This window comes from Amblyomma mixtum, chromosome 3 (genome assembly GCF_055824585.1).
Source record: "Amblyomma mixtum isolate Tamu chromosome 3, ASM5582458v1, whole genome shotgun sequence".
NCBI classification, from domain to species: Eukaryota; Metazoa; Arthropoda; class Arachnida; order Ixodida; family Ixodidae; genus Amblyomma; species Amblyomma mixtum.
In genome coordinates, this window is record NC_143014.1 from 267,526,864 (window position 1) to 267,554,287 (window position 27,424).

At 43.3% G+C, this 27,424-nt stretch overlaps 1 protein-coding gene across 9 annotated transcripts in view; it reads right to left on the reverse strand.

The window, feature by feature from the left end:
• Nucleotides 1-2,940: 2,940 nt before the first annotated feature.
• LOC149354677 (uncharacterized) overlaps nucleotides 2,941-27,424 on the reverse strand; it is a 211,957-nt gene continuing 187,473 nt past the window's right edge. For 8 of the 9 annotated variants that reach the window (XM_089583454.1, XM_089583455.1, XM_089583452.1 and 5 more), the window contains 5 exons: nucleotides 19,437-19,528; nucleotides 19,195-19,294; nucleotides 17,266-17,335; nucleotides 4,196-4,280; nucleotides 2,941-3,441 (listed from right to left, as the gene is read on the reverse strand). In XM_089583454.1, the coding sequence (XP_089439580.1) occupies nucleotides 3,357-3,441; nucleotides 4,196-4,280; nucleotides 17,266-17,335; nucleotides 19,195-19,294; nucleotides 19,437-19,528 (432 nt within the window). In that variant the 3' untranslated portion in view covers nucleotides 2,941-3,356. Of the gene's footprint in view, nucleotides 3,442-4,195; nucleotides 4,281-17,265; nucleotides 17,336-19,194; nucleotides 19,295-19,436; nucleotides 19,529-27,424 lie in introns of those variants that run through there. The other variant, XM_089583465.1, reaches the window with a different exon arrangement.

The window sequence follows — 27,424 nt, forward strand, 5'->3', positions numbered from 1 at the left end:
GTTGACAAAAGAATGCCCTACTTGAAAAGAAAATTCCAGTCTTTGGTGGTGAAATTATAAAGAAATTAACTGTACTTTTAAAAGTACGCTGGGTGCTAATGGGTTAAGAGCTTACCTGCATTCATGACAGTAATTTACTGTCGCTAATTAGTTCTTGTTTACAAAAGCTACTGAACAGCACTTAACAATCACAAATTTTACCAATAATTTATTCTGGGGAGGGGGGTGTACACACTTCACCTTTTTGCCCTCAGACATCACACAAATGAGGTAGTTCATAGTGAATTTTGTTCACCGTGCTCATTGCTACACTCAAGAGCACAGCCCTATATGAATGGCCCAAGGGCCATTATATAGGCTGGGTGATGGGGGTGCAATGCTGGACCAGATACATGAATTGCTGAAGCCACCTGTGACATTAGAGGTAGTGGAAAGGTATGTTTCCTAACAACCGTGTCACTGTGATCTTTTGTTCAAAAAGAAAGAGAAAAGTGTCAATTGCAAACTGCTGTCCCAGCATTCAGACCACTCTACATCAACTTTTATGAATGGAACAAGCAAATAACTTTACTGAAACATATAGTACTATCTGAAGTCCATTGCCTGTACCTGATATTTGGTTCTTGAGAAGCCAGCATTTGAGGTTTGAAAAGTTTGTGCAAATATTTGCCTCCTGCTGGAGCAAGGCAGTTCATATTATTATTCTTGCATCATATATATGTTGCAAAGCAGTATATGCTTGGTATTTCTGCTGGCCATAAAATATGGTTTTTGTAGTATTGTGCATTCTCTACAGGAAAATGTGAGATGTCAGGCGGTTTCAAATGCAAAAGCATTGTTCACTGCCTAACTGACATCGCTGTGATGCCACATCTGCATGCAGCTTCCTCTTCATTCACTGCGTGTGGCTGTAAGGCATAAGCAATGTAAGCAGATGCATCACCTGCACCACACTGAGCCAGACTTCTTCAACCACCACTTGTAAGTGGTCCCACAGATCTGCATTTGCAGTTCAGCAGCAACTGCAGTGTTCAGCAACGAACACCACGTATTCACTCTAGAGTACCTGTAAAGCCAAATTTACCAGTAGGCAACAGACTCACATAAAAAGGCTTTGATTCAGCTCAAATTTGAAGCCGCCTTTTTTTTTTATCGGAGTCTTGGCCCCATAGCTCCCATTTCACTGTAAATCTGTGGGAAGGCATGCGGATGCCATACATGTAGTGCTACTAAATGCACCATGTATCGCAAGGGATATCATTGGCTTTTAAAAGGCAGCACCAACACACTAACATGTATAAACGTACAATGCGCTGTTTTCACACAATTGCTATTAGTTTGTATTTATCTTGCCAGATTTTTGAAGAAACCTTTTTTTTTATCTGCAGCATGTCATGCGAAGCAAATGACTCAATTTGCTAAGGGCACCATGACACTTACTGCTAAAATTCTATGTTGTGAGGAAAACTGCAGTGAGCTAGTAGTTTCCCGGTATGCATCCGATAGTTTATTCAAGTTATGGATTACAAAAATGCATAAACCATTTCCTCCTCACCAACAAAATGACATGCATTCAGCACATCACTAATACCAAACAACCAGATGCTTTATATTGCAACTTTATTCCTGTATGATATAAAATGTCACCTCAAACTCACTTTACGCTTTTAGGTATGAATTACGATTTTATGGGGCTTAGCGTCCCAAAATGACTTGGGCTATGGGAATGCCGTTGTGGAGGGCTCCAGATAATTTCGGCCACCTGGGGCTCTTTAAACTGCTTCGATATCACATACACAGTATACTGGCCTGTAGCATTTCACCTCCATCGAAATGCGACCACCGTGGCTGGGATCGAACTTGCATCTTCTGGGTCAGCAGACAAGCACCATAACCACTGAGCCACTGTGGCAGCTTCTCCCAATAATGGGACCATTTGTCAATAGTATCCTCTAATAATTCTGATTCTCCGGGAAAGCAAACAAACTATGTGAAATAAGAGAGTAATTATGTCACCCGCCCGCTCCGGTGAGGATAAAAGTTGTTCTCATCCGAGGCAGTATCTGTGCGATATAAGAACTTGTGAAGAAAAACGTACAGCATGTCCCTAATGAACACTTGTGATGTCCACTGAGGACATGAGTGGGATCTCCTTGGGTCACGCAGCAGATGGCCACAAAAATATGCATGCAATAACCCCAGTGACATTTTCGAACTTGCCAGGGACTACTGATAACCCCTATGGGATATCCCTGGGATGCAACTTTGGTCACTGGACTCTAAAAAACATATCTATTTCCTGTTATGAACATCTGTCTCGTTTCTTTGGCTGTCACTATCAAACGGTATCCAGGTTTCAAAGGGAGACTTTTTCCCATCCAAGCTCAGGATGCCTGTTGTGCAGAAGCCTGCACTTTTTTAAATGCGTTTCTTGACAATACCATGTCCGAATATGGTGTGGGCATAAGACTTGATCTTATAGAAATAAAGTACACATAATGGTAAAAATATACTGTAGTTTTATACAAGTAATGGCAAATGCCTCTTTTAGGAGGCCCTCTAGCCAGTGGCGTTGACCAATGTTTATGACGTTGCGGGTGATCTGTGCCTAATCACCAGCTGTGCTGGCGCAACACTGTATGTGCCACGGATTAACTAAGACGCCATGAAAATCGGTTGATGCCTTTAGAATGCCTCCTCTGAGGGGCACTTGCCACTTTGCCTTTGAGTTTTTGTCCCGTATTAGTAAAAAGACCACAAAGCATACATCTGAGAACATGTTTCTATGTAATAGCAGCTATTCACAGCTGCCTCATGGGGAACTTCTGTATAAGCTTTGGATTACATACAACAGTCAGACTTAGCTGCTGTTTTATGACACTGCACAGAAAATTAATCTGCAAGTTAAAGTAGATTCAATAGTAAAAGGAAAAACAAGAAACACCAACAGAATATAGTTTATTATGCTGAATATGTGCACTTTCACATAATGGCACTCGGTCCAAATGCTTTACAGTATGATTCTCAAGAACTTACAAGCTCCACAACTTCTAGGCTGTCATCTGAGCAATGCACACACCTCACATGTATGCACCCACTACAAAACAATTTAGAACTGCTGTTACATGGCAACCAAATTATTCTCCTCAAAATGTGTTAATTTAATAGCCGAAGCAGTTTTATCTGTTTGCAAATAGTATGTACCTTCTAATGACGTGTATGAAGATAAGTAACAGAAGTTATGCAACTGCCAGCATACAGGCTGCGATTTCTTCACTGCGGCTATGAAGGAATTCAGCTAGGCAGATTGCAATGCAGCGAGAAATGAGAGATGTGTGACAGTGCTGGTTTCAACTTCACTGGGTTCTTCGTATATATTCTGGAGTTGCTGTACCATAATCGTCGAAAGTAAACAGCCGTTGGGAGTTTGCAGCCATGTATCTAGATGAAAAATAAGAGTTTGAGTCATTTTCATTTTTGCATCTGAAGTGCAGAAGCAGAAATGTAACTAAGTTTCAGTGCATTGTAAACAATATATATCCATGCAAATTTGAACCGTCATGAGTAGCAACATAAGGCAACTTATAACTAAGCACAGAAAAAAGCAGCACTTTTACATCTTGCCTATGGTAATGGTCAACCCAACCATAAAAATGCTAGACTATTACAGTTCGCTCAGCAACAGAACTGGCATGGCTTGAAAGGCATGAACTTAACATATGGACCAAAGTAGATGCTTTTTCTGTGTACAGAACAGACTCGCAGTGAACCTAAGCATGATGTGTGCCAGTTCCAGGAGGCACAAGTGCCAGCACTGATGTCTTGTGAGAAGCATTGAACATCCCATGGTTCTTTCAGCTGATTTCAACAAGAAAAAATGGGAAGTACCATTTATTGCAAAAGTTTACAGACCATCACACCACTGAAATGAACAGCGTGATGGATTGTAAACTTTTGCAACAGGTACATACTCAGCAGGATACTAGAAACACCAAAGCTCCTACAGGCTGTATCTAAAATGTATTTTCCTCTTCCATTCAGCAGCTGTACCTTAATGCATCTGTGCTACAAACACTGTTTGCATCAGGACACACGCCAGACACTATCTTACATCCCAATTTCAATTCACTTTTGGTACTTTAGAGAGTGTAGGTAACCTGATTACTGTGAGAGAAGAGAACAGCAAATGACTCACTTCAGGAAGTCCTGAACATGAGCCAGCAAAAGCTCAGCGCTTGCTTTCTCCAATGGTACAGACTTAAGCAGCTTGTTAAGCCCAACTGAAAAGAGAGCAAAGCCTTTGTAGTCACCTCAAACGAATGCTGAAGACTGTACCAGACAGTTTCCAGTTATCAGCATACCATGGCACAATGAGAGGAGGCTCAACCACTCACACTCATGGTCACTTGCACTCACATCCACTCATTCACACTCACACACTCAACCACTCACACTCGTACTCAAGTCCACTCGTACTCACAGCCACTCACACGCGCACTCACAACCACTCACCAGCACTCACAACCACTCACTCCTACTCACAACCACTCAATCACACTCACCATTCACTCACGCTCATGTCCAGTCACTCATGGTCACATTTACACACTGTTTTCTTGTTTGCTGACAAAACAGATTATGGAAGATTTACTGCTTCGGCCGACTGCACTTGTGGCTCCACTGGCATAATTTTGGTCGCACAGATGTGATGGCGAGCTGTCCAGGGCTCTCTTTCCCGGCTCTTTGGCCAGTTTTCACAGTTTCGATGATCGAAGGACATGGTCGCTTATCACGCATATCTTCCATGTCCCAACCAATGTTACGCATGTTTGCTTCCACGTTTGCTGCTGAGACGATGAGCGCCTGTTTAGCATCAGCTAAAATGCTTAGACACGTTATTGAATGGTTTCCATAGGTGTGCGCAGGATTCTTCATGAAGGGGTGCCAAGTTTCAGCGCAGCACCTTCTTCCTTCAACCTCCCTCCCCTAGGCCTCTACAGTCAAAATGGAGCGCAAAGATGAGGAACGATCATAAAATATTTATGTGATGGAATTGCAATGTGTACAAAAAATTATTGAGCAGTAGTTTTTACTTTCATGCGCAAGATCGGCAGAGGAAGGCAGTGCCTGGGCTAATGAGGTATGAATGTAACAACGTGCTTCTGAATGAATTTCCATTCTGTCTAAATCATAGAAAATATCTCACATCTGCCTTTTGTTAACTGCGAAAAAGGACCTGAAAAAATTGCCTCAAAGTGATGTGGCTAGTTAACCGTTTTTGGAATGCATCATCATGGGTCTTCAGCTGCCAGTCAAAAACCTGAATGGCCGTAACACTGCCCTATAAACAATGACGGAACAGTTAGTTAGTTAGTTAGTTATATGGGGTTTTATGGCGCATAAGCAACTACGGCTATCATGCGCCAAACACAAGGTTAGATGATGTTATGTCAAGTGTGCAGAGGTTACATTATAATAGATTTAAAACATTGGCTTTCTTTAGAAACTTACAAACAAGTGAAAACTCGACAAGTGTTTGCTCGCCTAAAAGCAATGCGGGATGAAATGGAATGTGTTCATTGTAAAATACCGTAAAAAATTTTTTTCGAAGTTCTTCGAGATGCGAACAGGAAATTAAAATGTGATTTACTGTGAGCTCCTCACCACACATTTCACACACAGGTTTGTCTTTTTTTGTTAATAAGAAGTTATGGGTGATGTGTGTGTGACCTATGCGTAAACGACATAAAATTACTTTGATAAAACGCTCTTTATGGCGGCATGATTTCCATTCTTTTAAAATGGGCTTTATGGTATGCAGCTTGTTGTGTCCTTCATTTTCCCAAGAAGCTTGCCACTTGGCTCTTAGTCTGCTATGCACTAACTTCATGTAATCCCTAGGAGGCAAATTCACGTTTTGTTTCCATGGTTCTGGTTTGTGCAGCACACATGTCGGCTCTCTCATTGTCCCTAATGCCAATGTGACTGGGAACCCAGCAGAATTTTATAACATGTTTTTGTGTTGTGACCTTTACTATGTTGTGTATGATGCTTCCAATCAGTGGCTTCGTGGCATTTTTGAAGTTTAATGCTGTAAGAACGCTCAGTGAATCTGTATCAATGATGCTCTTTTTGATGTTTTCATTTGTTATTTTCTGTACCGCAACATTAATAGCATAGCACTCCGCGGTGAAAACTGTAGCACATGAGGGCAGTCGTACTGCATTTTCGTTTTTTCCTTGTATTACTGCACTTCCTACATGAGCATGAGTTTTTGACCTATCAGTATAGATTGCAGCATAATTCCTGTATTTTTCTTGTAGTGCTAGACATTCTTGTATTCTATGGTCATGTGGTGTACAGGTTTTCCCAAGGCATGTTAGTGTGACGTCCCACACTGTGGGGAGTGTGTACCACAGCGGTAGCGCTTCGTGTCTTGGGGGAATACTTTTAATTTCATTTTGTATGTTCAGAGCTTGGCATTTTTATTCAAAGCGCAAGAGCAACGGCTTAATTGCGTGAGGATTGTTGTTGAGTATTCGGGATGGGCATTTCGTGACAATTGGGTAACAGAGATGTTTGGACTGAGAAAAGATTTTGAGGATGTATGCACAAGTTAGTGCAGTTCTTCGATCTTCTAAGGAAGGTTCATTAGTTTCCACATACAGACTTGCTATTGGGCAAGTTCTGTAAGCACCGGAAAACCTTAAACCATGATTGTGGACAGGATCCAGTCATTTTATGTAGGACGGTCTTGCTGAGCCATATACTATGGACCCATAGTCTAACTTAGAGCGAACCAGAGAGCGATATATATGTAACAGGCATGCCCTATCAGACCCCCAGCGTTTTCTTGACAGTAGTTTCAGTATATTGAGGGCCTGGGAAGCTTTTTTCTTTAAGCTATTTATATGTGGTAAGAAAGTGAGCTTTTTATCGAAAGTTACTCCTAGAAATTTATGCTCTTGTTTGACAGGTAATGGGGTCTGGTTTAGATATAGTGTGGGGTCGGCCTGTAGGCCTCGTCTCAAAGAGAACAGAACCGCTACTGTTTTCTGAGGAGAAAATCTAAATCCGTTTCTATCTGCCCAGGTAGCCAGTTTATTTATTGTTATTTGTATCTGTCACTCACAAGTAGGTATGCTGGAAGACGTGCATGCTATTTGGAGGTCATCTACATGAACTGAATACATTATGGATTTTGGGATTACTTTTCCTATGGAGTTCATTTTGATGATGAATAAGGTCGTGCTGAGGATGCACCCCTGGGGTACGCCAGTTTCTTGTATAAAAGTGTTGGAGAAGGTTGCGCCTAGGCGGACTCGGAACGTGCGGTTGGTTAGGAAGTCGTTCAAACTGCTCAGCATCCTGCCGCGGATACCTAGGTCCGCTAGGTCACGGACAATACCGAACCTCCACGTGGTATCGTAAGCCTTCTCCAGATCGAAGAAGACCCCGATACAGTGTTGCTTGTGGATGAACGCTTCCCGGACTGTGTTCTCAAAGCGAACAAGGTGATCGGTTGTGGAACATGTCTTTTTAAAACCGCACTGGTGTATATCTAAAAGTTGCCGGGACTGAAGTATGAAGGTTAGTCTGATGTTTAGAATGCTTTCGAATGATTTTGCTATACAGCTAGTGAGTGCTATTGGCCTGTAACTGGTGGGACTAGTTGGTGGTTTGCCAGGTTTTAGAAAGGGTACTATGATTGCTTCTCTCCATGCTTGGGGGATTTCTCCACTCATCCATATTTTATTGAAAAATTTTAGGAGAGCCTCTATGGCAGTCTCAGAGAGGTGAGCAAGCATGGCATAATGTATATTGTCTGGGCCTGGTGCTGTCTTTTTACCGGATGTTAGTACTGCGTTTAGTTCATGCATTGTAATAAGCTGATTGTAGTCTTCATGTATGCATGTTCTGAAGGGAAGTTTTTGTTTTTCTACTATTGTTTTGTGTTTTTGAAAGGAGTGTGTGTAGTTGGACGAGCTTGAAACTGTAGAAAAATGCTCACCCAATATGTTGGCCTGTTCTTCTAATGTTGTTTGAGTACCGGGTGTTGTTAGCATTGGAAATGTGAAAGGAGTAAAATTTCCAGTGAATTTCCGCACCTGCTCCCACATTTTTTTGGATGTTATTGAGCTGTTTATCGAGGATATGTACTGTTGCCATGATGCCCTTTCTGCATTGCGTCTGATGTATCGTGCTTTTGCTCTTGCTTTTTTAAAGTTTATGAGATTCTCATGTGTTGGATATCTCCGAAAAATGCCCCAGGCTTTGTTTTGTTTCTTTTTTGCATCTTTACATTCTTTTGTGTGCCAGTATTTGTGATTTTGTTTTACTATTCCAGAGGATTGAGGAACAGCTAAATGTGCGGCAGCTAAGATACAATTTGTGAACTTTTCATTGATCTCATTGATGTCAGTATTTTCTAAAACTATGTTCTCTAATGTGGCTTGCGCACTAAAAAGTTGCCAGTCAGCTAAATGTAGCTTCCAACACCGTGGTTTTGTGGGAATAACTGTTAGCGAGGATGAAAGACTTATTACGACAGGGAGATGATCACTTCCATATGGATTGTCTAAAACACTCCAGTTAAAATCGTTAAAAACAGACGGTGAACTAAAAGACAAATCTAAAACACTCATTTTCCCCGAGGTTGGGGAGCAGTATGTAGGTTTATTAGAATTGAGTAAACAGACGTCATTGCATAAAATAAAATCCTCTACGAGATGGCCTCTAGCGTCAGTTTTCTCGCTTCCCCAAAAGCATGAATGTGCATTAAAATCTCCAACTACCAGGTATGGCTCTGGTAGCTGCTCTAAAAGATCCTCTAAGTCATGTAGTGTTAAATTAAAGTGCGGATCAATATATAGTGAGCACACAGTGATGGTTTTATGGGCAACCAGAGTGGCTGCGGCAGCTTCGAGTCTTGTTTTTAGTTGAAGCTCTCGTGCCGGGACACCGTTTTTCACTATGATGGCTACGCCTCCCGACAGCCGGCTCGCCTGTACCCGATCGCAGCGGAAAACAGTGTAATTCTTAAGAAAGTTATTTTTTTGGGGACCTAAATTTGTTTCTTGTAGACATAAGGCGACAGGAGCGTGTGCTCCTAGTATGTCTTTTATGTCACTCTAATTGTTTAAAAGTCCTCTACAGTTCCATTGTATTATGAAAGCCATCTTAATTTTGTGTTTCTATAGGATGGAAAGGTAGATCAAGTTGTTGATGGCCCCGTGACTCGGGGCCTGTCTTTTTTTGATCGATCCAGAGAGCTCCGCCGACCGTCCGACGTGGACGGTGCGGGGCTGCCCGGGGCCGTGTCCATCGCCTCTGCGGAGGCGCTGGACGACCGTGCAGAAGGCACGTTCGCATTCGAGTTTGACCTCGACCTGTGAGAAGAGGTCTTGAGGCCCGCCGACCCGGGGGTCTGCGCAGCCTGACTTGCAGTTGGCGGAGCAGCGTTAGCTGCTCTGCCTTGGGGCGCGGATGGCACCACCACAGGCTCACTGCGAGTGACCTGGACGGGTGCCGAAGCCTGGTGTGGTGCGCCGCGCCCACGCACCACATCAGCGAAGTTTGTTTTTGCACTGAAGGAGAATGTGTTTGTTTGAGCATATCGCCTTTTTGCTTCCTTGAAAGAAATGTTTTGTGTAGTCTTGAGAGTAATAATTTCTTTTTCTTTTTTCCAAGAAGGACAAGCTCTGGAATAGGCAGCATGGTCTCCTTCACAGTTTGCACACCGCGGTGTAGCAACACATTCTTCAGTTTGGTGTTCCTTTGACGAGCATTTTGCGCAAGTTTTGCGGCCGCGACAACTCTGTGAGCCATGACCGAATCTCTGACAGTTAAAACATCTTCGTGGGTTGGGTATATATGGTCTTACATTTATTTTCAGGTAACCAGCTTCAATGCTTTCAGGCAGTGTGCTGGTATTGAAAGTGAGGATCAGGTGCTTCGTGTCTATTTCCTTGTTATCCTTCCGGATCTTTATGCGCTGAACATTTATGACATCTTGGTCAGTAAGGCCTTCAAGCATTTCTTTCTCAGAGAGGTGGATAAAGTCGATTCCAGATATGACGCCTCGGACAGTGTTCAAAGATCGATGTGAAGTGACAGAGACTGGGATTTCCCCAATGGATGCAAGGTTTGAGAGTTTAGAGTGTTGGACAGTGTCACGAAGTTCGAGCAGTAAGTCACCGCTGGCCATTTTGGATACCTTGTACCCGAGGCCCAAGGTGTCTGTAAGGCACTTTGCTACTAGGAACGGGGATATCAGTCTTGCTTGTTTTCCTTCTGCTTCGCTATGGACAACATGAAATTTTGGGAAAGATAGTTTTCTTTTCTGAAAAAAATCATCTGCATCGTTCCGCCCTCTTTTGAGAGAGCGATCTGGTTTGGAAAATGGGGGAGCCATAAAATATTAATGTTTTTCGGTCATGGTGCCAGCCACCCACCATGGAGCCCAACAAGGGGACGCGACAGGAACTTGCGAGCAAGTCCTGCCCACGCCAGCTGTACACCTTAACTATAACCTAATAAGACCCAACTCAGGGTAGTTGGCCACACACGGTTAACCCTCGCCGCCAGGAAAAAGAGGAAAAACGAAGAAAAGAGGAGGAGACAGGAGAGTTGTAAGAAAGAGATAGGAAAGTGAAAGATAGAGGGGAGGATAGGAAAAGGCGACTGCCGATTTCCCCCGGTCGGGTCAGGCCGGAGGTGCCGTCTACAGGAAGCTGGGGCCAAAGTGGTGTGTTGCCTCCGCCGAGGGGCCTTAAGGGTCCAAACGCTCGGCATCGGCTCAACCACCAGGATCCCCTTTTCCCCGGACACGGCGATGCCACGCACAGCTAAGCGCGGATGCTCGGGTCCGTGGTGACGCATTGTTCACCATCATCCCCCTGCGGGGATGTCCCTGCGGATGCTCGGGTTAACCCCGTGGTGTCGCCACTCACCAACGTCTGCATGCTGCAGACGCCTCTCTGCGGGGAAATGACGGAACAGATCTGACCGAGTAAAGGTATGGAGCAGACCTGGCGCCCCCCTTCATGTTTAGAGAGGGCGGTCGCAGCCTCTCTCCCCCTCCCCCTTGCGCATGCCTATGATGGTGTGTAAGTGACAATAATGAGTTCACATTGACAGTGATCATGGACAGTCTCTAAGTACCAATGTTAGGTTTGCCTTCACAATGACGTGCCCTTGCATCTGCATGAATACGTTGGAGGCAAGTGACGACTGAATGATCTCTTTAAAACAGACCCTTGAGCTTATTTTGAGACATAGTTAAGAGCAGGGCTGGCTTCGCCTAGCCAGAGCAGATATGCTCGACCAATCTGTGGACATGCCTCCATGCAGAACGTTCTCTGCGCTTCACACAATGCCTCTCTGAAGGATGCTGTAGAAACCAGAGCAGAGTTTTCACTTGAGGCCAGTGTGTGCGGAGACCACGTGTGCATCTGCATGGGCATAGGGACCGCTAACGATGAATCTAATTATTCTCACATAGCCCACTGCATCGTTGGTCGAAGAAACTTCATTCCTAGAAGAATGCGTATGCAGCTAACTTGCGAATCATTTTGTACAGTATGCCCCTCTGAAATGGTAGGATGTTACTGGGAAAAAGCTCTACCCAGAAGTTCTGAGGAAATCGTAGTGCTCGATTCAAAGGATCCCTCAAGCTGTCCAAATATCAGTGCGGGTAGAATTACTGATTTGTGCATAGAAGGTTGCGGCCAAGTACTACACCAGGGTGGCCAAATCCTGTTCTGGTGAGGAAGTGCGTTGTCGGAGAATTACTGAAATCGGAGCTTCCAAATAGAAGTTATTCCACTTACAAGTATTGCAAACACGATGATAAAACAAAATCGCATTTCACAAGCCCATTTCACTTGCCCAGTGCAGAAGATTGGGTGCCAAATATCAGAACCACGCCTTGCACACATGCAGCGGAAACTTGTATGCAGTTCTTGACTTGCCAGGACAGCCTGCAGCAGCCCTAATTGCCAATGACGTAGTTCCGTGTACATGGTGCTAATGGGAGGCTTTTCATGACCCTAGAGAAAAACCTTTTTTTTCCTACTCTAGAGAGAACATCAGGGAGAGCTTAGTCATCAACTCTTTCCTGTGCTACGAGTGCAGTGCAGTGTGCAGCATATCGGCACCCTTCGATCTGTTTTTGAAAAACTCCTTGCCCCCCCCCCCCTCAGTCTCCTGTTCTCTCCTCATCACATTTTTGGATATGATGTCCACCAGATGACTTTTCTTCCCTACTTTATCAGTATTGGCAGTTTGAACAACAGCACTCGCTAGCTCAATACTTTTAGGCAAACCGAAAATAGTAGCCCCTTTCTTGATTCTTATTAGCTTTTGTTCGCTTGTGCTTTTCTTTTGCAGTTTTTGTCTAGAATGAAAACGTCACATTACTGAGAAACATATTTTAGATTCCTTTCATGAGTATATATAAGAAATAAATTCGAACTGTACGTCCAACAAATCAAAAAGGGTGTGGCCAATGTGGCTGCCACCTCTTACCCACTACTGAAAATAGCTGCAATGTTTCTTCACCATCGGCATTAAACAATGATTTCCGGAGCAGGTTAAAATATTAAATACTACCACTTCTTAGTGTCAAGGCATCACCACGTCTGAAGTTATGCATACAAAAATTAAAAGCACATGCTTGATTTGCAATGCAGTCCTCCTTCAAGTACAGGGTCGTCCACTCTAAGTACGAACACGGCGCAGCGTGGCCGCGCTCCGCGGAGCGCGAGCGCATCCGGCGAGGACGCGCATCGAAGCTCTGCGGTGCAGGCGCACACGGGCCTGGAGGCGGTGCTTCGTGTTGTCTGCTGCAGTGCGGGTGCGCACAGTGCTTGCTGTGCGGTGAAGTGCACCTAACTCTCTGCATGATTATAGCGCTCGTGTGCACCGAGACAGCACTGCGGGAAAGCGCCCTAACTACAGCGCGTTGTCGCTGGTTGCGCGCACGACAACGTAAGCACATGAGTGTTTTTAACATGCGCTGACATCCCACACAGTAAGGTGGTGCCTTGCGTTTTGCCTCCATTGAAACGGGGACTGAGGCGGCCCCATTTCAATGGAGGCGAAACGCAAGGCACCACCTTACTGTGGGATGTCAGCGCATGTTAAAAACCCTCATGTGCTCGAATAACCTGAAGTCCTCGACTATAACGTCTCTTGTAGTCTGTCGCTTTCGGATGTTAAACCCCATCAACCAAATCAATTCCAACCCGAAATGACAAGTTTGCAGCAATACACGCATATCACTGAGATCGTGGCACTGAGACGAGAGGCCGCTGAGTTGTACGTGCAACCAGCGACAACGCGCTGCAGTTAGTGTGCTTTCCCGCAGTGCTCTCTTTGTGCACACGAGCGCTGTAATCATGCATAGAGTTAGGTGCGCTTCACCGCAGAGCAAGCACTGAGTGCGCCCGCGCTGTAGCAGATGACGACACGAAGCACCGCCTCCAGGCCCGTGTGCGCCTGCGCCGCGTAGCTTCGATGCGTGACCGCGCCAGATGCGCTCGCGCCCCGCGGAGCGTGGCCACACTGCGCCGTGTTCGTACTTAGAGTGGATGACCCTGTACATGCAAGAACCTCTGGTGTTAGCGAAAAGCGCGCATGGTTTTCACGTCGTTTCTGGGCTTGAGCATGGCTTGAGTTGTTGAAGAGCGAGGCCAAGTAGATCAGGTTCTTGGTGTGGGTCTGGCCCAATAAAAAAATGGCCAGTGCAGAGCTCTACAGTGCACACGGCCGGGCACAGAAAAAGCCTAAGCGTACAGTGCAGTACTCGTGATGCCACCTTACGCTAGTTATTGCCAAGAAGCTGACAGTCATTTCAGCAGCAACACTGAAACTCTGTGTATATGAGCTCAAGTCGTGTAGGAGGCATGTCAAGAGACATCTGCCTTTCTAGCAGTGGCAATGTGAAATGCGATCAAAGGATCTGACAACTCATAGCGGCTTACTGCACCTATGAAGGACCTACGCCCATGCCAACGGTGAACTGGTAAGGCAACTGGTAAGCAATGAAAGATTGCTGTTCTCGCACCAGCGTAATCCTCTGCCTTTGTTGAAAAAGGCACCGGCATGATGCCTTATGTTGTCTTGAGTGCCCTCAGCAGAGAATATTTATTTCTCTCAACTGTCAACAGCATGAAAATAGCTAAGCGCACATGACAAACTTCATTGTCACGTGAAGTTTGCCACCACACACATCCACTCTCCACTCACGTCCACTCACATCCACTTGCCACTCACATCCACTCACATCCACTCATGTCGACTCATTACTCATGTCCTATCACCACTCGTCTCTCTCACACTCACACTCATCTCTACTCACACTCACATCCACTCACTTGCACTCACACTCACGCCTACTCACACTCACAACCACTCACTCGCACTCACACTCATACCACTCACACTCACATCCACTCACTTGCACTCACACTCACGCCCACTCACACTCACAACCACTCACTCGCACTCACACTCACGTTCACTCACACACACGACCACTCACTCACACTCACAGGCATAGTGTGAGTGAGGCCATATGAGAGCACTCATGAGTGTGTGTGCTGACCTATGGTTATCAGTGAATACTTCCTCTACATGCCTCTTTCATTCCTGGTATGTAGTGGCTCTTCCTGAGCAAGTGGCAGCAGTTACCTGCCAAACAGCAGACTGCTTCGCAGCACTAACTACCCAGTGAGTGCACATCAGTTGCAGATGCTGAAAGGCGTGGCGAACAAGAATGAGAGCTGCTTTTATTTTTCTTTTCGTTCTCTATGTATGCTACACCTGCACCATAAAAGAAGGTGCTTGCAGTATTGAAAGTGAAACTCTGATAGCTTGGTTGAAAGGCATGTAGTATACTAACTAGGTACCGGTAGCTGGTGCCTTACATGCAGTGCTCTTACTTCTTCAAATCATGTAATATGGCCGCTTCACATGCAGAAAAGGAGCGGATGCAAGGGTGAGCCATTTTCTTTACTCTTAGACCACGGTAAATTGTATCAATGTTGCTTCTAGTATAGATGTATGGCGAAGCTACACAGCAGCCCTGAAGGAAAGATAAGACGCTGCTTTGCACAGCTGTATTTAAGTCAATCCCACCTGATAACGCCTTATTTTTGAGATAAGTATTTCATCATTTCAGCCACGGTGCATCTGGCAACAGCAAAGACTTGAAGAAACCATGAGTGCAAGTCAGGAGTCATAGCATGCAAGATAAGAATGTGAAATGTGGGAGGCATGCAGAGACTTTGTATTCACAAAGTCCTGCTTGTTTCATGCTTCCTAACAATGCTTAAAGACAAAGCACAGGCACTGGAACAGCACTCAAGCCACCACAAGATGAAGGCCACCAGCCAGATTCTTGCTAAGCTGTAGTGCACATTCCCGTCACAAAAGGCATGGAGGGTGCTGTAGGCAAATAGTGCATTCGTTGCACTCACCCTTGTCAATGAGCACAGTGCATAACTAGAGGTTGGATGCTTTGGTTTTTATTTTTTCGAAAATTTGGAACTTTTTTTGGTGTTTATTTCAGAATGCAAGTTTTGCCTCTTTTCGACAAGTATTATTTTCAACAAATGAATTACTGTCTTTTTTCAGTGATTTGATGTGGCAGTACTGTGTGGGCAAAAGTCACTTAGCATTTTTGTTGGCATGGACTGTTCAATTGCCTGTAATTAACATCATTTATCAGTAATTTTGCCTGTGGAAGTGTGTTTGTATAAGGAACTGCTTCCATCATTAAAGAAGCAATGAAAGTTTAATGACAGAGCCAGCAGACAAATGCAGGTGGAAGGAAAAAAATGCATGTGGAATAAAAACTAGGTTGAGAGGTTTTCTTTGGGTTGTCACACTGTGTTGAGCAAAAGGATGGAGCATCCCGTGGTCTGTGTGTTGATGACAGCAGTGAAAGGGGTTCAATTGTCGCAGTAGCCACAAAAATGATACTTTTCATGACAACCATGCACGGTAGCTCATGAATGGGTGTACGGTACCCTAAGCAGCATACCACAGTCCTTGTTCACCCTCTATGCCTCTATGTTGCACAGCATCATTACCATGATACGATATTTGCTACAAGTAACCAGGAAGCCACATGGTTTGTGGTGGACTAGTCGCCCACCCTCATTAGTTGTGACGATAACCTGTGTGATGTCTATGCCTTCACATGCCTCCTCTCCACTCCACCTCAAGACAGCCTAATTACTTTGGTAAAGATGGTATAGGTCCTAAAAAGTGAACTGAGCTAACGAATGCACACTTCAGCAGGGCAAAACTGCGGCATAATTTACACAACATCAGCAGCTCAATAAATTTAGATTAAGCCTGCATGTTGGATGGGCAACTATATTTACCAAGCTGATGTGAATGCTAGTGAGTCAGGTAAAATAGGCAGCAAGGCAGGTTGGGTCAACTAACCTGCAGGCATCAAGTCGACTCGCTAGACTAGTTCAACAAACAGCACTTAACTTCAATCATGCTTGGGAGTTGGTTTAGAAGCAGCTGAGAGCTGAAACAAGATCCAGTTTGCTCTTTGTGCCTTTTAGCAATTTTAGCAGTGCGCTGCATTTTTGGACACCTTGCTTGAGTGCTCACACTGCCCTCCTTGATGCAGCGTACTGCCCAGCTCATAAATGGCTCAACTCAGTAGCTCTCGTAAATGCAGAGACATTGATTCAACAAATTTTGCTCAGTCTGACACCCAATTCGATGTACTTCAGAAGGATTTAAAGAAATGGTATTAGTGTAAAGCAATAGAGATGAAGACCACAGCTCCCCAAATACAAACACAGTGCAGAGCAATGGTGCTGCACATCGATCATTTCATGAGCACCAAGGAAACAGCTGCCATCATGACAGTCCTTAGAAGGCAGGGCAAAGGCAGTGACTAATTTTTTTTGCAATCCTTGTTTACAATCTAAAAGCATGAGGCATAGTGTGCTGTATATAACAAGTGCACAGTAGTCACTGAAAGTGCACAGCACTACAAGCACAGATGTCATGCTTCACTTACAAGTATCATGACATTAATTCAAGAATCAAACTCCCCTAGAACTGTGAAGCCATGGAACAATTTTCTACTGCAAAGTAAAACATTAAACATGTTCAGCAATTATCTTCCCACTGTAGCAATCAAGTCAGCTCTCATAACAGCTGTAGAAACATCTCTCCTAATATTGAACATAAGCATAGATAAAGAGCAAACAAAAATAGTCTGCATCTTACCAAACATCCTCAGCAGGTGAATGGAACCATATATCTGTGACATTGGTGTGCCTCTTTTCTCCTCTAGTATCTATGTACAAAAAAGTATGACAATTTAGACACTGGACATTTTCTCAGTATTAACTATTAAAGGGGCCTGCAATACATATTGAACATTGTAGATGAACTAGCCCAATTGTCAGATCACAGTCTTATGAACACCTACTCTAAATTTTACATCATCATATGCAGCAGAAAACATAACCACACTCAAAAGCTGCCTCGCTCTCTCCTTCAACTTTTTGAATTGTCTACTGGGGATTTTTGTGTTTCGAGCTGGCACATGTGAAGGACACCATAGGAAAGCACTCCGGATTAATTTAGACCACCTGGCGTTCTTTGACATGAGCTGACATCACACAGCACATGGGTATTTTCATATTTCGCCTCAGTCGAAACACAACTGCCACAGACGGGATCGAACCTGTGACCTTGGGCTTACCAGCTGAACACCTCATCCACTAGGCCACTGCGGCAAGTTTCACCCCATCTTCATGTAATATATGCCTGTATCTATTGACTTTTAAACAGCTACCTCTCAGATATCATCAGGTGTCACATAAACATCATGCAGTAACTACAGTGAAGCTGAATCTGAAACAACGAGAAGATAAACTGAGGTTGTGCAGCGTCGGAAGTCTAGCCAGTCACATGCGATATGACTGGACGTGGCTGCCTTGCAAGATAAAAAAAAGTTAAAAAAAAACTTCACAGACATTTCACTGAGTGGGACCAATGAGAAGTACAGAGGGCAAAACGCTTGTCTAGAACACGTTCTGGGCGCGTTTCGGGCTGAATACGTGATATCTAGCAATAACATTTGGTTAAAAATGCTCTTGATGTAAGCATGTGCAGTTAAACTCATACTATTTGATCCTCATTTTTTGCCTTCCTGGTCGCAGCGGCTTTGGGAGCTGCAGAAATCACAGTTTGGTTGTTCTAGAGATGTGTTTTGCCCTCTGTACATAGATTTAAGCAAGCTAGGAATCTTGAAAAAAAGGTGTTACGAAAACAAAAAAAAACACCAATTCCTAATTGCTCCCCTTCTACAAAATGCATTAAAAAAAATTCTTGCTGGAGGAGATCCGTGAAGGTCCTTCAGCGCCAAATGCATACCTAACATCATTTTTGAAAATGCTTCAGGGCCTCTTTAAATTCATGGTCTCTACAAAAGCGTCTGCATGTTAGGCACAGCATGGCTCTTGCTCATCATCATCATCAGCCTAACTATGCCCACTGCGGGGCAAAAGTCTTTCTCCTATCTTTCCAATTAACTCTGTCTTGTGTCAGCTGTAGCCACCCTGCCCTTGCGAAGTTCCTAATCTCATCTGCTCGCCTATATTTATTGCCCCCTGTTATACTTGCCTTCATTTAAAATCCAGTCTGTTACGGCTTAGGACCATAAGTTATCTGGGCTTTGCATTACATGCCCTGCCCAAGCCGATTTCTTCTGTTTGATTTCAACTAGGATTAACGTTAAACTTATCAGCTTCCTTTCCAAAGATCGCTGCATTGTCCTCGATTTAAGTTGAACCCTCTTTGTTAGCCTCCATGTTTCAGCCCCATAGGTGAGTACTGGTAAGATACAGCTGTTATATACTATTTTCTTGAGAGATACTGGTAAACTGCCATTCATGATCTGACAGAACTTGCCAAATGTGCTCCACCACATTCTTAATCTTTTAGTTAGTTCACTTTCCTGATCCGGACCTGCAGTCACAACCTGCCCCAAATAGATGTAGTATAGCTACTCAAAGCCCCTGTACCCCACTTAGCCTATGAAATGTGTTACAACGTGCCATAACAAAAGACCACATGGCAGTTCTTGTTTAGTTCCTTGTTTTCTAGCATTCCCAATGTCACAAAGGCTTTGATAAAGTGAAGACTTACATCAGCATACTGTGGTCTCTCAAATTTATACAACAGTTGGCTTCCTAGCATCACTTTGAAGAACTTCTCCAGACCTTTTGCTAGTTCAGCAACACTCGCCCTGCATGAAAACAGACTGCTTTAGATTTTCAGTCAGCTGCTTCATGTACACAAGAAATCACATAAAAGCGCAAATAAGCTTTTCAACAGCAAAACAAGAGAAAACCCAAGAATTAAAGTGCACGCCATGTAATGCTACTCACTGCTGAGAAGAACAGCCTGCCCCCGACGTCTTTTCGATCACATAATCGGCCAGGATCTGGTCAGCAGTGAGACTGCAAGGAAGCTGAACAAGCTGCACACAAACACACCAATTACATTGTTTTCTACTTTCTTCCTTCAAAAATACAATCTCAAAACATCACCAGGGCTCATTTACTGCATTTGTTTCATTCTTCCGATAAAATAAGGTCAAAGAGTCACATTGTCCCTAGCCCTCTCCAGGCTGCCATTGTCACAGCAAGGTACATGGTGTCATACAGTGAAGCAAGAGCCAATAACTTCTTAACAAATTGACCTTCATTTGGCCGCTGCACGTCATGCAAAGAAAAAATGAGAGGTGCATCACTTAGGCTTTTGCTCAGGCTACCACATCCACAAAAAGGTTTTCCTGCCAAACATTGGTGTTTGAAAGATCAGATTTTGATTTTTCACAATACAGTAAAGCCTAAAAAAATGAGCAGGACGAGTGCAATGGAAATACATGGTCAGATGAAACAGTAGATTAAATCTCGCTCACACTGAAGCTGATTTTGTAAGAGAACTTTCACACTTCTGAAGTGGTGCTCCTTAGACAATCTTTTAGTAGAGAGATGCTTATGTATTTATAGAATGAGTGTACTTCGAATGTACCCTCGAGCTAATGCCATGTGTTGCTGCATTATGTGAAGTAGCTGATTAGTTATTGTTACCTGAAAGTAAGAAAAGTCTGAACTCCCAACACATGGACTTCCATGGGACAAGTATGGTGGTACACTATTGAAAAAGGACTGAACTTCCATTCTAATACATGCCTATTACCATGAGTGTCATGGTTGTCTTCCGCTATGAGGACTCCACAAATGTCTAACAGGAGAGCAAGCTGCCGGGCTAGTTGGTGATACATTTTGTGAAGAAGTTAGCGCAAAACACGGACAAGAGACAGAAGAAAGGAGACATAAGACATTCACAAGTGCTACTACCAACTGTTTATGGGTGACAAATAGCTTTAGCTCTTGCCTTTTAGAAGTTAAAAAGGTTCTCATGTGTCGGGTATTTACAAAACACATCCCAGGTCAATTCTGTAGTTTTTTTTTTGCTTCCTTGCATTCTCTTGTCCACCACACTTCGCAGTTCTGTCACACTGCTATTGATGACCGATGAATAAGTAGGCATGCAGCAGCAGTGATACAGACCATGAACATTCCACTGAGTTTGTCAATGCTAACATTCTCTGAAAATTATTGCTCAGACTGGCTTTCACTAGAAATATTGCTCAGTCATCCAAGTGTAACTGCCAGTGGTGCAGTTTGCTAGGGATGATTGATGGCAAGGATGACAAGCTGATCATTACAGGCATGTGATCACTTCCACAGAAGCTGTCGAGAACATCCCATTTAAAATAAGCAAAACCAGAGGGTGAACTAAAAGACAAACCTATGAAGCTTAGTTTTCCTAAGCTCTGAGGTCAGTATGTGCATTTGCCTGTATTGAGCAGGTAGACATTATTGCACAGAACAAAATCTAAAATATGGCCCCTAGTGTCTGTTTGTTCACTTTCCCAAAAACAAGAGTGGGCATTAAAATCTCCAACCACATGAAGCGTTACTGTCAGATGTGGCTCAAGGTACACAGAACATATCGAGATCATTTTAAAATGAACAGTGACTGCAACAGCTTCATATTTGGCTTTAAGTAAGATTTCGCACGCAAGCTGAAATGCAACTATGACCTACAATACCAATGCCTCCAGGGGGCCTGCTTGCTTGCCCTCAGCAACAACAGACTTCACTCAAAACTTTTTTGCACTGAGGTCTTAAGTTGGTCTCTTGTAAGCATCAAGGCATTCAGGAAAGTGAGTTTAAAAGAGCTGTTACATCACTATAATTTTTGATAATCCCAATTAGGAATGCTATTTTTGGTGCCCTTTTAAGGTTAGGATCAGTAAAAAGTTAGGTTCCTGGTTTTTTCGGGGCCCGTTATTTAGATTTTTTTCCTTTTTTGCACACTCAAAAGAGCAGTGTCACTACTGCAGCGCAAGCGAGCTCGGAGCTGTGTCCATTGCCTAACTAAGGGCACTGGATGTCTGCAGAGAAGCTGCGAGTATATGGGTTTCACACATCTCCCGATGGGGGAGAAGCCTTGCAGGCTGCCTCCTCAAGGGCAATTGGCATGCCTTGTTTCAGAGATGGCAGGGCAACTTATGCTGCATCTACCTGGGGCATGAATGGCCCTGCCTGTGGCTTTGTCTAGTCCAGAGATAGGTACCGAAGCAATGTGCTGCCTTCCATGCACCACATCGGCGAAATTTGTTTTAGTAGTGAACAAGAATGTGCTCTTATTCAGGTACAATAGTCTTTGTGCCCCTTTAAACATAATGATTCTCCGAATGGACATAGCCTGGTGTATGCAGAGTGCTCCCCATCACAGTTTGAGCAATGGGGTGCAGCATCAAAGCTATCAGAAATGTGATCGTTCAAAGCACATTTTACACAGGTTTGGCAGCCACGACAACACTACGAGTCATTGCCGTATTGTTGACACTTGAATCATTGTGGGAAAAGGTGACTGCCAATTTTTCCCGGTTCACGATGTGCATGTGTCACATGTTGGGCGTACAACGCAAGATCAAAGAAAGGTCTACCACCCGCCGACAGTGCGCATTCTGAACTGGTTAAGCGGGCTATTGTGACTGCTGCACTCCACACCTTCCTAACAAAGAGCTGGGACCGATTCCAGCTTTGACAACCCGGTTCAACTTGTGTACTCTGCTAGCCACTCACCTTCCCTCATTTCTGGCCTGTGCAAAGCCTTACTCCAGAAGATGAAGGATGAAGGAAGAAGAAATAAGCCAATGGAAAAGAAATGTGTGGTGGTTGTTCTATGCATTCACAAACTGTTGCATAACATAAAAAAAGGTAGCAGCAAGGTATGATATGAACATCTTGTTCTCGGCCCCATGAAAATGGGCTAAAACTTGTTCGACAGCTGAAGGCGGAATGCACAAATAAACATGCTAGCAAGTATACCGAATACCAGTCTGGAGTGGTATATCAGGTTTCTCTCATGTGGAAAAGCATACACTGGTCAGACTTGGTGCTGTTTCAATGAGAGGGGAGGTAAGCACTTCCAAAATGTGAAAAACAAGTCTCAGGGTCATATGTCCGACCACTGCACTCAACCTAGCCCCAGCTGTCAGCCCTGATCTTGGACACAAAGTTCATGGTGACAGCAAAGAACAGAAGAGAAAGCAAAATCATTGAAGGTTTTTTTTTTCGCTGAAAAGGCTGGAGACGTGTGCATCAACACCCCATCAATGTTTCTGCATGAAAAAAGTATGCTCTTTCTTGGAGAGTGTTCGTTGCTTATGTTACAACCACCATTTGGGTGCCTGAATGAATGTTCTGCTCTACATGGCTATATGTTCCACTTCTTTTCAGTGTTTTTTTTGTCTTTGCTAAGTTTTTATTGTTCTACTGTGTTAACTGCTGACCATCAGTAGATCTGCTTTTAATTTTTTATAATTTTTTCGCCATGTTAATTGTTGGCTGTCGATGGATCAGTTCTCTTTTAACGTATTGACTTCACCTTTTGCACAGCAGGTTTCAAATTCTTTTACATTTTCTTTGTGCCCATCTTATACCCCTGTCAAGTGGGCAAGTTAAGTGCACTTACGGAGAGTGTACTTTGCTGTAAGTACACTTTGCCGCATCTAAACAACGCAAGTGGAGTGTCACTCGCGGGAAAGTGCACTCCGCCAGGAGTGCGTTTACGGACCACACTTTGCTGGCCGAGTGCGTAGCCTCGACGCCAGCGATTCCAATGGTACAAAATTTATAATGCATAAAAAGTACTTACAACTTTATTTTACGTGCTATAACACTGTTTTCAGAAAAAAGTTCGTTGGTTATAGCTACATGCGAAGCAACAAAACAAGTAAACGTGATCAGATGCAACATCGCTGCCCGCCGCCATCTTGTTTGTTGTCGAAATTCTGGATAGTCTTGGCTGGTCTTGGCTTTTCTGCTATTTTCATTTTTTTTCATCGTTAAAAACTGTTGAGCCTCGCTTTATTTGCACTATCACGTTAAGCAATCAAATATTATTAGTCTTTTTTCTTTTCCATCGGCGTGTTCAGAAATTCCGCTCATTTTCTGTAGCAATTATTTTTTTACTATGAGTGCACTTTGCTTTCCCGTTTAGCACCGCGTAGCCCAAAGTGTCACTCGGGATGCCAAAGCGCACTCCCCGTAAGTGCACTTAACTTGCCCGCTTGACAGGGGTATTAGCCACCTTTCACCTCTCCTGTTTTTGTATTATTACTATTTATTTATACATACTGCAATCCCATGGAAGAATTTCAGCAGGGTGGGAATATATCGAAAAAGATAAAAATACAAGAACAAGAACGAGAAGGAAGTACTAAATGAAAAGAGTGACATGTTTGAACAATGCAACCAGCAACATAGCAACCAGTCAGCAGAAGCAACAATCACACTGAAATATATTATGACACCCTTACAGACAGATAACGACACACGGCATTCAAATAATTTAAAGGATGGCCGAAGGACTTCATCAATTATGAGTGCATTCCAATCACTAACAGTTCCTGGAAAAAATGAGTAATTAAAGGTGTTATTATTTATGCAAAAAGGGGTTATTGTTCGATTACAACGCTGTCTTGTTGCACCACCCAAATGAAAAAGATATGATGTTAGCAAAATCAACCTTGTAATGACTGTTCACTATTTGATACAAAAATTTAGGATGAGGCACTCAATTTCTTTGAACTAATGAAACTAAATCGTCTTTGGTTAACAATGCATTTACAGATGTTCTCTGGAAGGTGTATATGAATCGAACGGCCCTTTTTTGCACACTTTCAATTTTATTGATAATAGTTTGTATGTACGGGTCCCAAATGACGGCAGCATAATCTAGTATTAGCAGTACAATGGACTTATATGCAAGCAAAACAAATGCTAGGAGTGGAAAGTTTAAGAGCCCGTCGAAGAAAGAATAATTTGGTGCTAGCATTAGCTGTCATATAATCTACGTGTTTATTCCAGGTAAGATTATTTGTAATCCGATGTCCTAAGTACTTATATTGCATCACCTCATTTAATACATACTGACTGAAGGAATACTGGAACTCTATGGGCAGTTTTTTGTGAGTTATTTTCATATGTACCAGTTTTTCAAAATTTATAGGCATTTGCCAAGTGTCACACCAAGTAATAACTTTTTAAAACTCTTGGGCCAGTACCACTTTTAACTTCAGAATAAAGGATGCAGTCATCAGCATACAATTTAATGTTAACAGGTATGTTTTGCACGATATCAATATATAAAAGAAATAAAAGGGGTCCAAGCACGGAGCCTTGGGGAATGCCAGAGTCAACAGAAAGGGCTTAAGTGTTGGTTATTGAATACCACATACTGATGGCTGTATCAGCTGAAAAGTTTTGAGCCTTTTACCCAATTTAAACAAGTTTTTTGTGCGAAACCTTATTGAATGCTTTTAAGAAATCCATAAAAATGGCATCTGTTTGGTTAGTTATTTACTGAGGTGGCAAAATCGTGCACATTTTCGACTAATTGTACGCGCATTGAGTAGCCTCTCCTAAATTCGTGTTGAAATTTACTTAGTGAATTATGCTTATCTAAATGTTCTGAAATGTGCTTATGTATTATACGCTCACACAATTTACAAACTGTTGAAGTCAGTGAAATTCGATGGTAATTAACAATGAGGTTTTTCTTTCCATTTTTATGAAGCGGCTTGACTCTGGCGGTCCTCCAGACCTTTGGAACTTGTCCCTCAAGCAGTGATTTAGAAAAGAACACATACAGATATTTAGCTACCCATTCTGCATATCTTTCCAGGAAAGCATTGGGAATTGCATCAGGGCCAGAAGATTTTTTGGTATCTATTTTCAAAAGCATATTAAAAATTTTTTGTTCACTGATTACAACATCTGGTATTGGCGGTAAACTGGAAGAAAAATTGGATAACATGTCATTGTCTTTTGTGAAAATGGATTTGAAGTAGAGATTGAATGCATCTGCCACCTGATTGCCAGAGCCATCAGAATTATATTTTTTCTTTAGCCGCTTTAGTTTTCTTTTGAGCTGCAGTGTAGCCAGACTTATCCAAGGGCTGACAGGAGACTTCTTCGTAATAACCGAGGGCACAAAACGGCCAATACATTCTTTCACAAGACGCTTAAATGACGGCCACAGTATATTCACATCCGCTCTGCTGCTGATGGCGTCTTTTACATACTCTGGCCATTTTCTGTTTGTCATTTGCACTCTGCTGTTATTTCATACCATCCGTCATACTCTTTTGCAGGGTTGTACACATGAGCTGCTGTTTTTGTTTTCATTTTATTTGCCTTTTTCGTGTGACCTTACTTGAGCCACGCAGCTAACGATGTTGTTTGTTCACAGCTGTCTCATCTTTCGAACGTTTTCAATGCACTCTTTCCATTATCATTTGGCCAACCACACCATGTGGTCCAGTGTGAGTGGTATTTATCATGCTGATCTTGTGAAAAATAAAGTCAATAGTTCAGCGCCCATCCTGTTTTGTGTGTTCCTTCTTGTCAGCGTTCTTTTCGTGCAGTGGTTTTGGTCAATCAGGTCATTTCAGGGGAAGGGGGGAGGATATGTTATAAAATTCTGCCTACATGACTTAAAAGCAAATCCCTAGGGCTGCGCTTTAGTTTTGACAAAGGCTGTAGATGTGATGTCAAGTATGAAATACATCTGCTGCTGCAGTGAGTGCAACTGCATCCAGTGAATTATTTTTGAGGTTCATATCAAACCTCCCTTGGGAGGCCAAAAACTGCAAGCCCTACTAAAACATGACTGTATGTCTGATCATGATACAAGTGGAGACTGTGAGAGACTATCAACAGCATGAAACGCTAGTAATATTCCAACCATCGAAGCAGTTCGATGCAACAGCAGTTTGCACTAGGGGTGTCTCACAACACTGGAGGCCAATTTCTTACATTTCACACATGCAATCACATGCAGAATCAAGGTACTACAAAAAAAAGCTAAGAAAGTAGCCCCATTAGTGTGTGATCAATTGTACAATTTTATGGCTAGCCTCAAGAGTGATCACTGAAAGGATCGCAAACCTCTGATAGCAATTTTAGCAAAGAACCTCTTGGACATGCTCTCTTGCTTTCAACAATTCCGTCTGTGCCCTAGGGCATTTAACATTTCCTTGCAGTGCATTCCAGAGGAAGGTCTTGCTCTTGCAGATTCACTATCATGATCTGGATGCGACAACATCTGACCCAGATACAACAGCCACTGATGGGACCACTGTCTTCGGCACCCTTATCATTGGCACAACAGCCAAATGCCTGGTGAATGAAAATAATGAAGACAATGAGTGGAAGTCATTGAAGTGCTACAAAATGAATGCACCTTAACAGGTTAACTAAGTTCCTCCAAAGCACAGCTACCATGTGTAGACGGCATAGAGCTGCATGGTTCTACAGCTATGATTACAAAATCCATGCACAGTGAAATGCTGCAGCATCAAGGTGAGGTTATTTAGGCATCAGAAAATGCAAAGCAATGGTGAAGTTTTTGACACATGAGATGGCGGTAGAAACAACAGAAATAAATCAAGATGCTGCCTTTTGCTTACAGCTGCCTGTGAAGCACTGATGCAAAGGAATGGTCCCACATTACCATGGACTTGTTAAAACATGCTAGAAGACTTTCTGGGTGGCGTACGATGACTGTTCAAATTGTAGTCAAATAGAGCTGCATTTGAGTATTACCATGTACTCTGTGATTGGAAAATTGGCTACAATACGTGCATGCCATGGCATTCTGCTCATCCATGAACACTGGACCACAGTTTTTATTGCAGGAGGCATTTCAGACTTATGCAAGAAAATTTGACTGCACTGATGTCATTTCTAGCCCAAGGTTTTAGCATGACATGCATTAAAAACACTGT